This window comes from Eubalaena glacialis, chromosome 14 (assembly GCF_028564815.1).
Source record: "Eubalaena glacialis isolate mEubGla1 chromosome 14, mEubGla1.1.hap2.+ XY, whole genome shotgun sequence".
Taxonomy (NCBI): domain Eukaryota; kingdom Metazoa; phylum Chordata; class Mammalia; order Artiodactyla; family Balaenidae; genus Eubalaena; species Eubalaena glacialis.
This window is the reverse complement of record NC_083729.1, coordinates 2,269,031-2,283,278: the sequence shown is the minus strand read 5'-3', so window position 1 is coordinate 2,283,278 and position 14,248 is coordinate 2,269,031. Positions and strand designations below refer to the sequence as shown.

General features: G+C 44.0%; 1 protein-coding gene across 1 annotated transcript in view; it reads right to left on the bottom strand.

Annotated features, from left to right (window-relative positions):
* ALLC (allantoicase) overlaps positions 1–14,248 on the bottom strand; it is a 136,602-nt gene that overhangs the window by 120,252 nt on the left and 2,102 nt on the right. Inside the window, 6 exon segments of the mRNA XM_061168662.1 lie at positions 6,474–6,598; positions 7,791–7,870; positions 9,063–9,156; positions 9,191–9,228; positions 10,636–10,723; positions 13,967–14,017. Coding sequence (XP_061024645.1) covers positions 6,474–6,598; positions 7,791–7,870; positions 9,063–9,156; positions 9,191–9,228; positions 10,636–10,723; positions 13,967–14,017 — 476 coding nt within the window.

Sequence of the window (14,248 nt, the reverse complement as noted above, 5' to 3'; positions counted from 1 at the left end):
GGATTTTTCTTGTGCATCTCCCACCTGGGTTCACTTTGTAAGGGCAAGGACCCTGTCAATTCAGTCTTAACAACAAATGGCTACTGAGCATCTACTCTGTCCCCCCAGCCTGTGCTAGGAAGTGGGCGTGAGCAAAGGACAACCCAGACACATGACCCCTGTCTTCAGGAAGCTTGCGTTCTGTTGCCTCTGCCTTACTCATCATCTGGGAAGTGATTATACAGCCAGTGCTTAGCCGCTAGCTCAACACAGCTATACCATAAGTGTTTGTTGAATTAGCAAATATGAAAAGTCCTAAATCTCTCCTGTTGGCTTGGCTCTTTCAGTTGCTTCCATTGATTTTAGAACAGATGGTTTCCAGGAGCAATCAATATCACTAAACATGTTCAAGTCTGTACATGTTGGTGTCTTACTTTAAAGCATGATAACCAGAAACACATTGCATCTAAAATGAGGTCAAGAGATCCACTTCTAGCATGATGGCACATGGATCTCTGCTGACCCATTCCCCAGGGAAGCTCGTGAAAATTAGGAGAAAAGCAACCACTTAAAGTCTCTGGGAATAGTCCTAAGGGCACACAGAAAATGAAGCCACATTTATTCCAAAAATCTACTAAAACTCAGCAAGACCAGGGAGAGTCTGTGGTATGTGAACCAGGCCAGCACCTTCACTCCCTCCTCCCACTACAATGAGGTGGAGTCTCCCCTCCACACAGGTGCAGCCACGAACGCAGGGCTGGTCCCCAGATCTCAGCTGGGGGCTTTCTTCCCAGGAGGGTTCTCATTCTGCCCCATCTGCCTGTTGTGAGGCTAAGTTCCAGGTGAGTGTGGCTGAGAAGAGGGGGCACCTTCCTCCCACCCAGCCCCCACTCAGGAGACAGGGCTCTACCCTGCACACAGCCCCACTGAGATACTAGGGCCATGATCGCCTGTGTCTCAGTTCACAAGGCAGGGGGTCCACATTGAGAGAGACAAGCCAAGAAGACCTGAGGCTACTGCCCCCCTCCACTGAGCACCCAGCTCCTAAAGCACGGCTGTCAGTCAGAGAGAAGTGCACCATTGTCCCCACCCCCAGCTCCAGAGCCAGGGCTCAGAGATCAGGGAGAAGCGGGTCCTAGAACAGAGAGCTCCAAATCTCTTCCCAGTAAATGGGCTTCACATGCAACAGAGTATGGAGAAGTTCAAGCCTAAGGGTGCTCTCAAAAACAGTGGCGGTGATGGTGAAAAGCTATAAGAGGAGACTGAGACTAATACATTCATCAGATATATATATATATATATATATAACTATAAAACTGCAGTACAAACTGTAAGCGAGACAGTTGGCTGGAAAGAACAGGGAAAGAGCTCAAAGAAGCCTTTCTGAGATCAGAACAAATCTCAAACACTGACCTCAAAAACTATGTATGTGGAGCAATTTATGCCCAGGGCATTGTTGAAAGAATAGAGCAATCGGATGGCAATTAGTGGAGCTAACTGTGAATGTGGTTAAGGAAAGAGATAGTCAAAGAGAGCTCCGCCCAAACTGTCATCTCAGGGTCACTGTGGGCATCCCCAGGGTTGTGCCCCCCAAGGGGCAGCACCAGAAGCTTCACACTGTAAGGGTGAAATTGACTTCACTAAAGTAACACGGCCAGCAGCTAAACATGAAAAAGCAAAGAGCACCTGTAAAGGTGATTATATAATTATTATAAGAGACAGTATAAATACACGGCTCCTGTCCCTTCTTCTGTTAACTGATTTAAAAAACAATAGTATAAAATAATATGTATATACTGTATGTTGGGCTTTTGATAAATAAAAATGTGATCTATGTGTAATGTATTTACCAGTAACTGCACAAAGGAGGTTGTTGGGAGCGCAGCTGTATTGGGCTAAAGAAAATGACTACATATGGTAACTTAAATCCACAGGAACAAGTGAAGACAACCAGAAATGATAAATAGGGAGGTGAATATAACAAACCTTAAGTAAATGTAAATAAACTTGCTGTCCTTTCTTCTCTCAGCTTCTTCATAAGACATAAAATTAAGTAAATAATTGTAATAGTGTATTGTTGGGTTTGTAACATTTATAGGTGTGCTTTGTAAAACAACAATGCCACCAAAGGGGGGAATGGAAATAGAGCTATATAAGAGTAATGTTTCTGAAAGAAAGTAAAAATAAAATAGTGGGAAAAATTACTAAATAAATTAAAATGCTGTTTATAAAAATTCAGTTAAATCAAAAGAGCAGTAAAGGAGGAAAAGAGGAATAAAAAAAGACATGAGACACAGAAAGCAAAAAGTTAAATGGTAGATGTAACTCCAACTATATAATAACAAACAATAACAAAATATGTATTAAACAATCAAAAGGCAGAAATAGTCCAACTGCATGGAAAAACAAAACTATATACTGCCTACAGGAGACACACTATCTATTCAAAGATACAAATATATTGAAAGTAATAGGGTGGAAAAATTAGATCATGCAAAAAGCAACCACAAACAAACTGGAGTGGCTTTACTGATAACAGACAAAATAGACTTTAAAACAACAACAACAAAACATGTTACTAGAGATAAAGAGGAACATTTTATAATGATGAAAGGGTCAATCCTTCAGGCAACTATAATGATTATAAACATATATGCACCTAATAACATATACCCAAATCATAAAGGAAACAAACTGACAGAAATGAAAGGAGAAATAGACAACTCAACAATAATAGTTGGAGACTTCAGTACTCCACTTTAAATAACGGATAGAAAAACTAGAAAAAAGATCAACAGGGAAATAGAACAACACTATAAACCAACTATACCTAGTTGACTTATAAAACACTTCACCCAACAACAGCATAATATACATTCTTCTCAAGTACACATGGAACATCCTCCAAAATAGGCCATATATGTGGTTATAAACAAATGGGTTGAAATAATACAAAGTGTGTTCTCCAATCACAATGAAATGAAATTAGAAATCAGAATGAAATTTGGAAAACTCACAAATATGTGAAAAGTAAACAACACACTCTAAACCATTGGGTCAAAGAAGAAATCAAAAAGTAAAATAGAAAATACTTTTAGATGAATGAAAATGAAGATACAACATGCCAGAACTTATGGTGTCCAATAAGCAGTGATTGAAGGGAAATTTATAGCTATAAATACCCATATTAAAAAATTAGAACCTTCACCTTGGGACACTGGGAAAAAAAGCAAACTAAACCTAGAGCAAGCAGAAGGAAGGAAATAATAAAGATTAGAGTAGAAATTAATGAAATAGAGAGTATCAATGAAACTGAAATCCAGTTCTTTGAAAAGATTAACAAACGTTTAGGTAGATTGACTAAGAAAAAAGAAAAGACTCAAATTATTAAAATCAGAAATGTAAGAGAGGACATTACTACTGACCTACAGAAGTAAGAATTACAAAAGAGGAATTATATACCAATAAATCAGATAACTTAGATGAAATTCACAAATTCTCACAAGACACAAACTACTGAAAATGACTCAAGAACAGACAATCTGAATAGACCAATGTCAAGTAAATAGATTGAATTAGTAAACAAAAAATATATATCAATTCTTTACAAAATCTTCCCAAAATATAAAACAGGAGGGAACACTTCCCAACTCATTTCATGAGGCCAGTATTACCCTGATACTGAAACCAGACAAAGATATCACAAGAAAAGAAAACTACAGGCAAATAGCTCTTATGAACAGGGACATGGAAATCCTCAACAAAACACTAGCAAACCAAATCCAGCAACACATTACAAAAAAGTATACACCATGACCAAGTGGGATTTATCCCAGGAATGCAAGTTTAACATCTGAAGATCAATTAATGTAATACACTGTACTAACAGAATAAAAGACATTTTATTCAGCCATATGATAATCTCATAGACAAAAAGTATTTAACAAAATCCAACACCCTTTCATGATAAACACACTCAACAAAGAAGGAGTAGAAGGGAACTTTCATAATCTAATAAGGGGCATCTGTGAAACCCACAGGTAACAACATATTTAATTGTGAAAGACTGAATGATTTCCCTCCAAGATCAGGAAAAAGGCAAGGACTCTGCTCTTGCCACTTCTTTTCAACTTTGCACTGGAGGTTTTAAGAAACACAGAGAGAGAGAGAGGAGGGGGAAGAAAGGAAGGAAAGAAGGAAGGAAGGAAGGAAGCTGGCATGCATATTGGAAAGGGAGAAGTAAAACTATCTCTATTAACAGATAATATGATCTTGTCTATAGAAATCCTAAGGATTCCACTAAAAATCCATTAGTACTAATAAACAAGTTCAGCAGAGTCATAGGACATAAGATTAATATTCGAAAATCAATTGTATTTCTATACACTTATGATGAGCAATCCAAAAATGAAATTAAGAAAACAATTCCATTTACAATAGTATTCAGAAAGAATAAAAGATGTAGGAGTTAATTTAACAAAGAAGTGCAAAATGTATACTTTGAAAACTACAAAATGTTGTTGAAAGTAATTAAGGAAATGTAAACAAATGGGAAAACATCACATGTTCGTGGATTGGAAGAGTTAGTATTTTTAAGATGGCAATACTCCCCAAATTGATCTACAGATCCAATGCAATCTCTATGAGAATCCCAGCTGGCTTCTTTGTAGAAATTCACAAGCTGATTCTGAAATACAGAATTGCGTATGGAATTGCAAAGGACTCCAAATAACCAAAACAATCTTCCAAAAGAACAAATTTGGAAGACGAACTTTCTGACTTCCAAACTTACTACAAAGCAACATTAGTCGAAACAGTGTGGGACTGGCATAAAGATAAACACATAATATTGAGAGTCCAGAAATAAACCCATGTATGTATGGGTCAACTAGTCTTTCACAAGTGTGCCAAAATCATTCAACTGGGAAAGAAGAGTCTTTTCCAAAAAAAATGGTTCTTGGACAACTGATATCCACATGCAAAAGAATGAAGTTGAAACCTTACCTTACACCATATACAAGAATTAATTCAAAATTGATCAAAAACCTAAATCTAAGAGCTAAAATGATAAATCTCTTAGAAAAAAATCTAGGGATAATTCATGACCTCGGATTTGGCAATGATTTTCTAGGTATGACTCCAAAAGCATGAGCAACGGAAACACATAGTGGAACTTCATCAAAATTGAGAACGGCTGTGCTTCGAGAGACATTCTAGAGAAAGTGAAAAGACACCCACAGAAGGGGAGAAAGTATCTGCAAGTATATATCTGATAAAGGGTTTGTACCTAGAATATACGAAAAACTCTTCAACTCAGTAATAAAAGACTAGTAATAAAATAATAACATTGGATTTTTACCCAATTTAAGAATGGGCAAAAGATCTGAATAAACATTTTTCCAAAGAAATATGCAAATGGCCAGGTAAGCAACTGAAAAGATGTTCATCGTAATTAGTCATGAGGGAAATGCAAATCAAAACCACAGTGAGATACCACTTCACATCCTGTAGGATGGCTGTAATCAAACATTCAGAAAATAACAAGTGTTGGGAGGATGTGGAGAAATTGGAAGCCTCATACAATGCTAGTGGGAATGTAAAATGGTGTAGCCATTTTGGAAAACAGTCTGATAATTCCTCAAACAGTTAAAAACAGAGTTATTATATGATCCAGTAATTCCAATCCTAGGTGTATACCCAAATGCAAACCATATGTCCACACAAAAACTTGTACAGGAATGTTACCAGCATTATTCATAAGTATTCAACAGGTGGAAACAACCCAAATGTCTATCAGCTGATGAATGAATAAACACTGTGTCTATCCATACAACGGAACATTTTTCGGCCACAAAAAGGAATAAAGTACTGACACATGCTAAAACATGGATGAGCCTTGGAAACATTATGCTAAGTAAAAGAAGACAGTCACAAAAGACCATTTATATGAAATGTCCAGAGTAGTCAAATGTATTGAGACAGAAAGTAGCTTAGTGGTTGCTTAGGGCTGGGGGAGATGAAGGTTGATAGCTCAAGAATATCAGATTTCTTTCTGAGGTGATAAAAACTGTTCTAAAGTTGACTGCAGTGGTGGTTGCACGTATATATCATTTACATAGACTTTAAATCGTACACTTAAATGGGTGAATTGCATGTTATGTGAATTACAATAAAGCTGTTAAATAAAATGAGGGTTATTTGTACACAGCACTTCAGCTGCTAATATACCTGTGAAATATAAGTTGTTAGGAGATATCTAACCCAATACAACTTAGTTCTATCACACCCTAATTTAATTGATAGTTTTTCCTAACTTCCTATGGACGGGGACGCTAAGACAAGAATTTCCTAGCTCACTAAAAGGGCAAATTTTAACCCTAAAATGCTAGAGCAAGAAGGAAAGGGTGACTTCATTTTGTATTTTTAAAACCTGCCAACATTAGCTAAAGAAGCCACAGCGCTGGAGAGGGGTCCACATCATATTTACCAGGGAAAGGTTGAGTCGTATGTGACCTCACCTCTGCCGGGAGTTGACAGGAAAACAACTGTGGCTGGAAGCAGGATTTCCCGGTTTAAGCTCTGTCATGGGAACCAAACAATTCCAGTCGTTGGACTTCAGCTAGCAGTAAATATAAAAATGTTAGTAATGGCTCTAGGCAACAATAAATTCTCTCATTCTAATGCCCGTGTGGGGCTTACAGGGCAGGACATTTTGGAATAAAAATTAATGATGGATGCCTAATGGAACACTTTAATAAAAATACTAATAAAGATCAAGTCTCAGTTGTAATAAACAGAATAAAGGCCTGCTTTTTTTTTTCACCCTGATCAAAATAGCCACTGGGGGGCTTCCCTGGTAGAGCAGTGGTTGAGAATCTGCCTGCCAATGCAGGGGACACGGGTTCGAGCCCTGGTCTGGGAAGATCCCACATGCCGCGGAGCAACTGGGCCCGTGTGCCACAACTACTGAGCCTGCGCGTCTGGAGCCTGTGCTCCGCAACAAGAGAGGCCGCGACAGTGAGAGGCCCGCGCACCGCGATGAAGAGTGGCCCCCGCTCGCCACAACTAGAGAAAGCCCTCGCACAGAAACGAAGACCCAACACAGCCAAAAATAAATAAATTAATTAATTAATTTTTTAAAAAAAATAGCCACTGGGTGGTGGTGAAAGGGGATGGAGCGGGAGGGCTGGGAAAGAGCCTCCGAATGCCTTCACCTTGAGGGCTCACAGAAAGAAGCAGCCGGAACGTGATGTGAATGTTCACATGAAACCCGGGCTCTTCCCATGGACCATGGCGTAAATGCGTCAACCTGAAGCTTGCAGCAGTTTCCCGAGATCAGTGCTCCTCAACTGGAAGGGCCCATTTGTTGTTGCCATTATGTATTTCCCAGCCAGCGCTGGATCAACGCTTTTGTAAAACACAATATAAACTAATTACTAGACAAACTTGGAAAAACAAGAATGTACCGAAACACAAGCCAAATTGTTTATTAAATTCATCAGGCATAAAGTTACTTTGTCCAATGGCTATCAAAAGTATTTAAGGCGTCAATTTCTGTATTTACCTCGTCGGGCATCATTCTGCAGCGGGGTCCCTGCAAGCAGACCGCCCTGTGGGAAGCAGTGCCCTAGACCTCGCATGGGCCGTGGTACAGGGGTTGCACAAACCTCTCCAGAAACATCTTCAGGGTCACACAGGGCAAGTACACATGCACGAGCTGTGCCAGGTTGAGTGCATGGCCGGGCGAGGAGGGCTGCTCCCTTGCTGTCCTAACAGCCCGTGACAAGACCGCGTTCCTTGGGGAGACATACCTCAGCAATGACTTCAGACTCCTCAGGGCTGGCTGTGGCTCATGTCCTGACTTCTCGTTGTGGGATTTCTGGTTGTTTATCTGAAGTTAGAGTGACCGTTAGGGTTACAGTTTGTGTTCAAAATCGAAGAGAATATATATACCCTCTTAGTGGGTTGTGTGGTCACTAAAGACATCGTTTCTTAAGTCAAAGTATCAGATGATCAAAGTAACAGACACACATGTTAAAGTTCCTCAGTATTTAAATTACCTATGGTAACTTCAAAAAGGGGTGCAGAACATCTGGTGGTACGTCTGCTCATTAAATAATAAATATCGCTTCCAAGTTCAGTCAAACTTCAACAAATTTATCACATGACTAGAGTTTTCAGAAAGCTTGATTAGTAAAGTTTTGGAATATTGTTAAGTCAGTTCCAGAAACACTACTTCCCCCAAAGGCATCCTTAGAATTGATACGTGGGCGATTCAGAAATAGAAGCACTGGTGGACAGTTGAAGGGCTTGCTGGAGGCACCTTAGTCATTGTCTGCTAGTCATTCCTGCTTGTAAAGGAGCAGCCCTCCTATCATCATGTGACTTTTCGGGTTCCCCAGCTGCCTTCCAGGAGGTGAGCCCATTCATGTCCACGGAGCCTCGTACAGTGCTGTGCACAGAGTGCTTCCAAAATACGTTTGCTAACTGACATGATTTCTCTTTCCCAAGTACATGTATAGACATGCACTTAATGGTACACGTTTCCAAAAAATTAACTCTGGGACCAACCTCGGAGGATGCCAATTAAAGAGCCTTACGAGTCACATGGCCCAGCATTCCAGGATGTGGAAAGGAACCCTTTCTGGAAAGCCCATGGCTGCCATGTCATTACGCAGACCAGGGCAGCCAAAAGAGGGGCAGGTACGCTGGCCGCACAGGTGGCTCAGACCCGGCTTCACATCGTCCGGGAGGTCCGGGCAGCCCACCCCTGCCACCTGCCCCAGCAACCTGCTCACCAAACCTCACGGTGATGTGCAGGGGCGCCATGGGGTGGGGAGGGGTGGCTTGCAGAGCGTGGGAATAATGAAATCTAAGTCGGGTTGAAGAACACTGTTAAGCTAAAAATCAAAAATCACAGAGCACTTGAGTGGGAATCTCACGGTAAAGCTCCCGTGGCAATAAAGGGGCCTCTAGACAAGTTGCTGAGCCTGTCTGGGTGGGAAGTGTGCGGGCGGGGACAGAGGGGCCTCACCACCCCACGATGCTCCTTCCTGGGGTAGGGCCACTGGTTCCCAAGGCACCTTCTTCAAAGTTTGCTGCTTGAATCGACACTCGAGGAGCATGATCTCCTCGTGTGAAGTGAGAAGTGTCCACATCGAAGCCCCGGATGACCCCCTGTACTCCCAGCTGGATGATACACCCGGATGACCCCCTGTACTCCCAGCTGGATGATACACCCGTCGTGACCTGGAGACGTAAACAACAGCAGCGCCCGCCTTAGACTGAATTCGGCAGACGAAGCACATGATTGAGCAAAACGACAACGAAAACAAAACACCAGAAACGCGCTCCTCGCATCACAGAAAGACGCGTGTGGGTTCATTCTTGCCCGTGACCTCAAGATCTCTCCTGACATGGCCGTACATGACCACCGTTCCCCACGTGAATCCTCAACTCTCATCGGACCAGAACATGAACAGGCCTTGGATTCTGAGAGCAATTCTGATTCCAAACTCATCATTTCCTGAGTTGTGTGTGTCTTTGGCAAATCGACCTCTCTGAGTCTCAGGTCTTCAACTGCGAATCAAGGACGAGATTGGCTTCCAAAATGTTTAGCTGTGGGAATTCCCTGGCGGTCCAGTGGTTAAGACTCCGCGCTTTCACTGCTGAGGGCCCGGGTTCGGTCCCTGTTCTGGGAACTAAGATCCCACGAGCTGCACGGCCAAAACAAACAAACAAAAAGTTTAGCTGTGACTCTGGTGTAGGGAACGCCCAGTCTAGCTCGGCCGGCGCTCGGTATCGAGCTGGGTCTCTTAGATGGTGTTCTTTGCCATCTCGAGCTTCAGGGGTTTCCTACAGCCCCAGCCAGGACGCCCTCCTTGGCATCAGCTAAGTCTAAGAACTCTTGATCAATGGGTCGCTGTGTAGTTCTTGGTTTCTGGCAGTCAGATACAGGCCCACCTTAAAACGTCCAGACATATTAGAATCTCATAAGGTCTGGAGTACCACAGAAATATAGAAAATTAGAAATAGCCAATATTTCTGTAATACTTGAGATGGTAGCCAAAAAACCCAGTTATTAGCCTAATGCTGGATTGGTTTCCTTTTACAGGCATTTCTTTAACTGTATTTTGATTGATGAGTAGCAATGAGTGAAAGTAGCATCTTAAGGTTACACAGAAGATAGGATGGATCTTGGCTCAATTCCCAGTTTACGTTACCAGTGATGTGACCTGGGCTAAGTGAATGAGGCTGTTTCCATGGCAATCAGGTGGGACAAGAACGCCTGCTTCAGAGAGTGGTGTGGAAGCCAGATGCAACGCACACACCATGCAACGCACACACCATGCAACGCACACACCATGCAACGCACACACCAAATGACGTTTGCGCAGCTCAGTGTCCTTCATCCACGGCCCTCGTCAGCTTTTCCTTTTCCTAACAAAGTGTTTACACCCTCCTGTTTGCACAGATGACCAGGGCTCGCACGACCTCTCCTGAATTCTTAGAGCCTGATGGTCAGAAGGGACATCAGAGGCGACAGAGCATTCCAAGGGCCCCAGGTTAAAATCGACCCCAAACGTACACTGCTTTCCAACAGCCCCTGGTTTTAAACTTTGCAGGAGTGAACGAACAGAGTCAATATCACCTTACCTGGGATCCTTTTCCTTCTGGTCTGCCATCCAGACGTCCACTTCCCAAACTCAGTGCACTCATGTTCTTTAAAACTTGGGCTGTCCGTCTAAAGCAAAGACGTGTGGCAGGGGATCGTTAACATCCATGCGAGAGCCTAGGCTAAAGGGACAGATGGGCAGTGCAGACAGGGGCTCTAGGCGAGACCTTAGCAGGCGCGGTGGTATCTGCCCCACCTTCACGCCCAGGGAACCCGCTCCAAATCAGCGGGTGCCTCCTTATCTCTGTATTGCCTTCAGAGAAAGAAGTCCTACTCCTCTGTGGGCCTTCATTCACAGAATTAGCCACTGACAGCAAAAGGTAAGACCACATAGGATTCATTCCACGAGCCCCGTCACTGGTGCAATGCCCGACTGCAACCTAGGTGCCTCCCAAAAGGCCGTCGAGCAAAGCGAGAAAGGATTCCCAAAGCAACCCCGAAAAGACCATGTACCCAGGAATTCAGCCGACGTCAGAGGAAGAGTAGGCTCGATGCTGGGGTCCAGCTAAGCACTCAGCGCCCGGCGCCCCAAGCTGCTCCGTGGCCACGTGTGAAAGCGAGCACTCTGACATCACGGAAGCCGCGGGCGGGGTCGGGGGAGGCTCAGCTCGGCCCCTCGTGGAGCCTTAGACAAACGGCTGAGTCCCACCCCTTCACCGGAGGACAGCAGCGGTGAGCACATCCCTCCAAGACTGTTTCCAAGTTGAAGTAACGCTTGTGAAGCCCCTTGCACAGCCAGTGGGGCCTGGGCAGGGCTCCCACGGAGGGTCCAGCAAGCGGGCCACAGCCTCGCCCCCCAGGCGAGGGCCCAGCACGGAGCCCTCGGCCATCCCGTGCCTCAGTCTCCTCCTGAGCGTGAAAGCGCGTGCCGTGGTGCCTGGCACACGGGAGGTGCCCAGTATCTGTCAGCATCAGGATATCAAACTTGGTGGAATTTTGAATTTTATTACAATCCAATTACACCTTCAACATGCATGCTCCAGCCCTTCCTCTGCTCGTAAGGAATTGCGAAGCTCTGTCCCGAACCCAGCGCGAGAAGAGGGGCTACACCACCCCTTAACCCCAGGCCACTTGGGCCTCAAGCTTTTGGGGGCTTAGTTGAGCTCTGGTGTGCCGCTACTGCTGTCACGGTGACTGAGATGGGTCGGGGGCCCGAGGGAAGGCGCAGTCACGCTCCCTGACAGCTGCTGGCAGAAGACAGTATGGTACTCGACTTGCAGTGACGAGTACGGTCTCAAAAGAAAAGAAAACCAAAGGCCAGTCCCAGGGACAAGCCTGCACACACGCAGAGACCCGCACAAGGACGGTTACCATAGTTAAAAAGTAACTGCCCTAAACACGCATCCACGGAGGACAGGCTTGTGGTGGGTTACCACCCAGCGGGTAAGGGACAGCCCCACCTCTGTGCATCGGCGTGGATGGGGCTCACGGGTACCCAGTGAAGAAGCGCGCTGGCAGAACAGTAAGTGCTTTACGATAATATGTATATACTTTTAAAAATAAAGGGCAGTACTATTTTCTATACATGGATATGGATATAGGTATTTAACAGCACATAATAGGGCTTCCCTGGCGGCGCTAGTGGTTAAGAATCCGCCTGCCAATGCAGGGGACACGGGTTCGAGCCCTGGTCCAGGAAGATCCCACATGCCGCGGAGCAACTAAGCCCGTGGGCCACAACTAATGAGCCTGCGCTCTAGAGCCCACGAGCCACAACTACTGAGCCTGCGTGCCACAACTACTGAAGCCCACGTGCCTAGAGCCCGAGCTCCACAACGAGAGAAGCCACCACAATGAGAAGCCCGCACACCGCAACAAAGATTAGCCCCCGCTCGCCGCAACTAGAGAAAGCCCGCGCACAGCAACAAAGACCCAGTGCAGCAAAAATAAAATAAATAAAATAAATAAATTTATAAAAAAATAAATAAAAGCACATAATATATTAGAAGAATATGCCAATCTTATCATAGTGTTCATTCTACAAAGGGAAGGAGCCGATGGGCATTGAATTGGAGGTGAAAGGGGCTTTAGCTTTATCTGTAATATCCTTTTTTTTCAAATAAGAGAATGTGTGTGTGTGTATGTATATATATACATACATACACATCTTAAGTGGTCTGTAAGTGTGAATATATGTAAGTGTGTATATAGAGGGAGAATATATATATACATGTATATACACTAGAGTGGAGTATAGGAAATAAGGCCCATTCTCTCCCCAACTTTCCCAAGCCCAGCTCCTCACAGACACCCCGCCTCACAGTTGGCGTGAACCCTTTCCAGCATGTCTCCTGCACACGTGGCCTGCCTGGACCTCTGTCCCAGCGCGTGGGCAGCCAGCTCAAGTTCTGATGGCCACATCATTCCATATCTGAAAGACCCCAGGGTTCTTTAACTAGTTCCCCACTAGTGGACACTGAGGTTGGCTTTTTCCCCTTCAAGCAACACCGGAATGAATATTTTCTACATATCTTCGTGTACTTGTGCAAATAAGGTAAGTCTGTGGAATAGCAAAGTCAAGGTGTGGATGCATTTCAATTTTTTCAAAGATAGACGTATGGTAAATTGTAAGAGCTCTGACAGTGACGGCTGTGTGACCTAGAGCAAGCTAATCAACATCTCTGTTCCTCATTTTATGATCATTTTCTCCGACGGGTAAGTTAGCATATGCGAGGTGTCCTCAGAGGGTCAGACTTCAGCGTGCTCTGGACCTGGCCGTGTCCTGCCCAGAAGGAGCAGCTGTGCCACCAGAGTGGCCAGGTGGCCAGAAAGCACATCACCAGGCCAGAGCCCGCACCCCACCCGCCGGCAGTCACACCCGCTGCCGGGCCCCTGCGTCCATCATGCCTCGCGAGAGAACTCTCGCTGCTCTCACTGGTGGGACAGGGTAGCAGTGTTCCAGCAGTTCCAGTTCTTCCCCATATTTATCAGCATTTTCTCTTTTTAATAAACATGTCCTACATTCTTATAATTAGGCAGGTAAAACATTTTCAGAAAAATTCAAGATCTGCCCCACTTTTCTTCCCATCACAGATTATGAACACCACGTGGGGCAGAGAGAAATACAGGAGGATCTCAGTGATTTCCCCCGTAGAGCGAAGTGGTCCCAAATTCCTGTGTCAGGTCCCCGTCTGTCTCTGCCATGTCTTAGCATGAGTGGAGGCTGATTTCTACACTTTTCTGCTGTTCTAATATGCTAATTCACTGGTTCGCATCACGTGACTCCCAGCCCAAGTACACGGGGAGATTTTAATTAACAGGGCTTCGTGGATCACCCCACCCCAGCACTTTGCAGAGGCCAATTTACAGTACCTTTATAAGGTTTTCTGCAGGAGCAAAAAAGTCATCTGTTGCAAATAAAATCTAAACAAAGAAAGAAAGAAGTAAGGATAAAATAACCGTAAATTACAAACCATTTTATTTCACTCCCTAGTGAAACATTAAGGAGATGCAGTAAAAAGAAAATGTGAAATTGCCTAGGGGAAGAGAAACAATATGCAATTAAGCCCCAATGCTTTTTAAATGTTTAGATTTCATTGCCTGCTTCCCCCTTAATCTTTCCTTCCCACCCTTTTTTCTTAATCCCCTTTACCA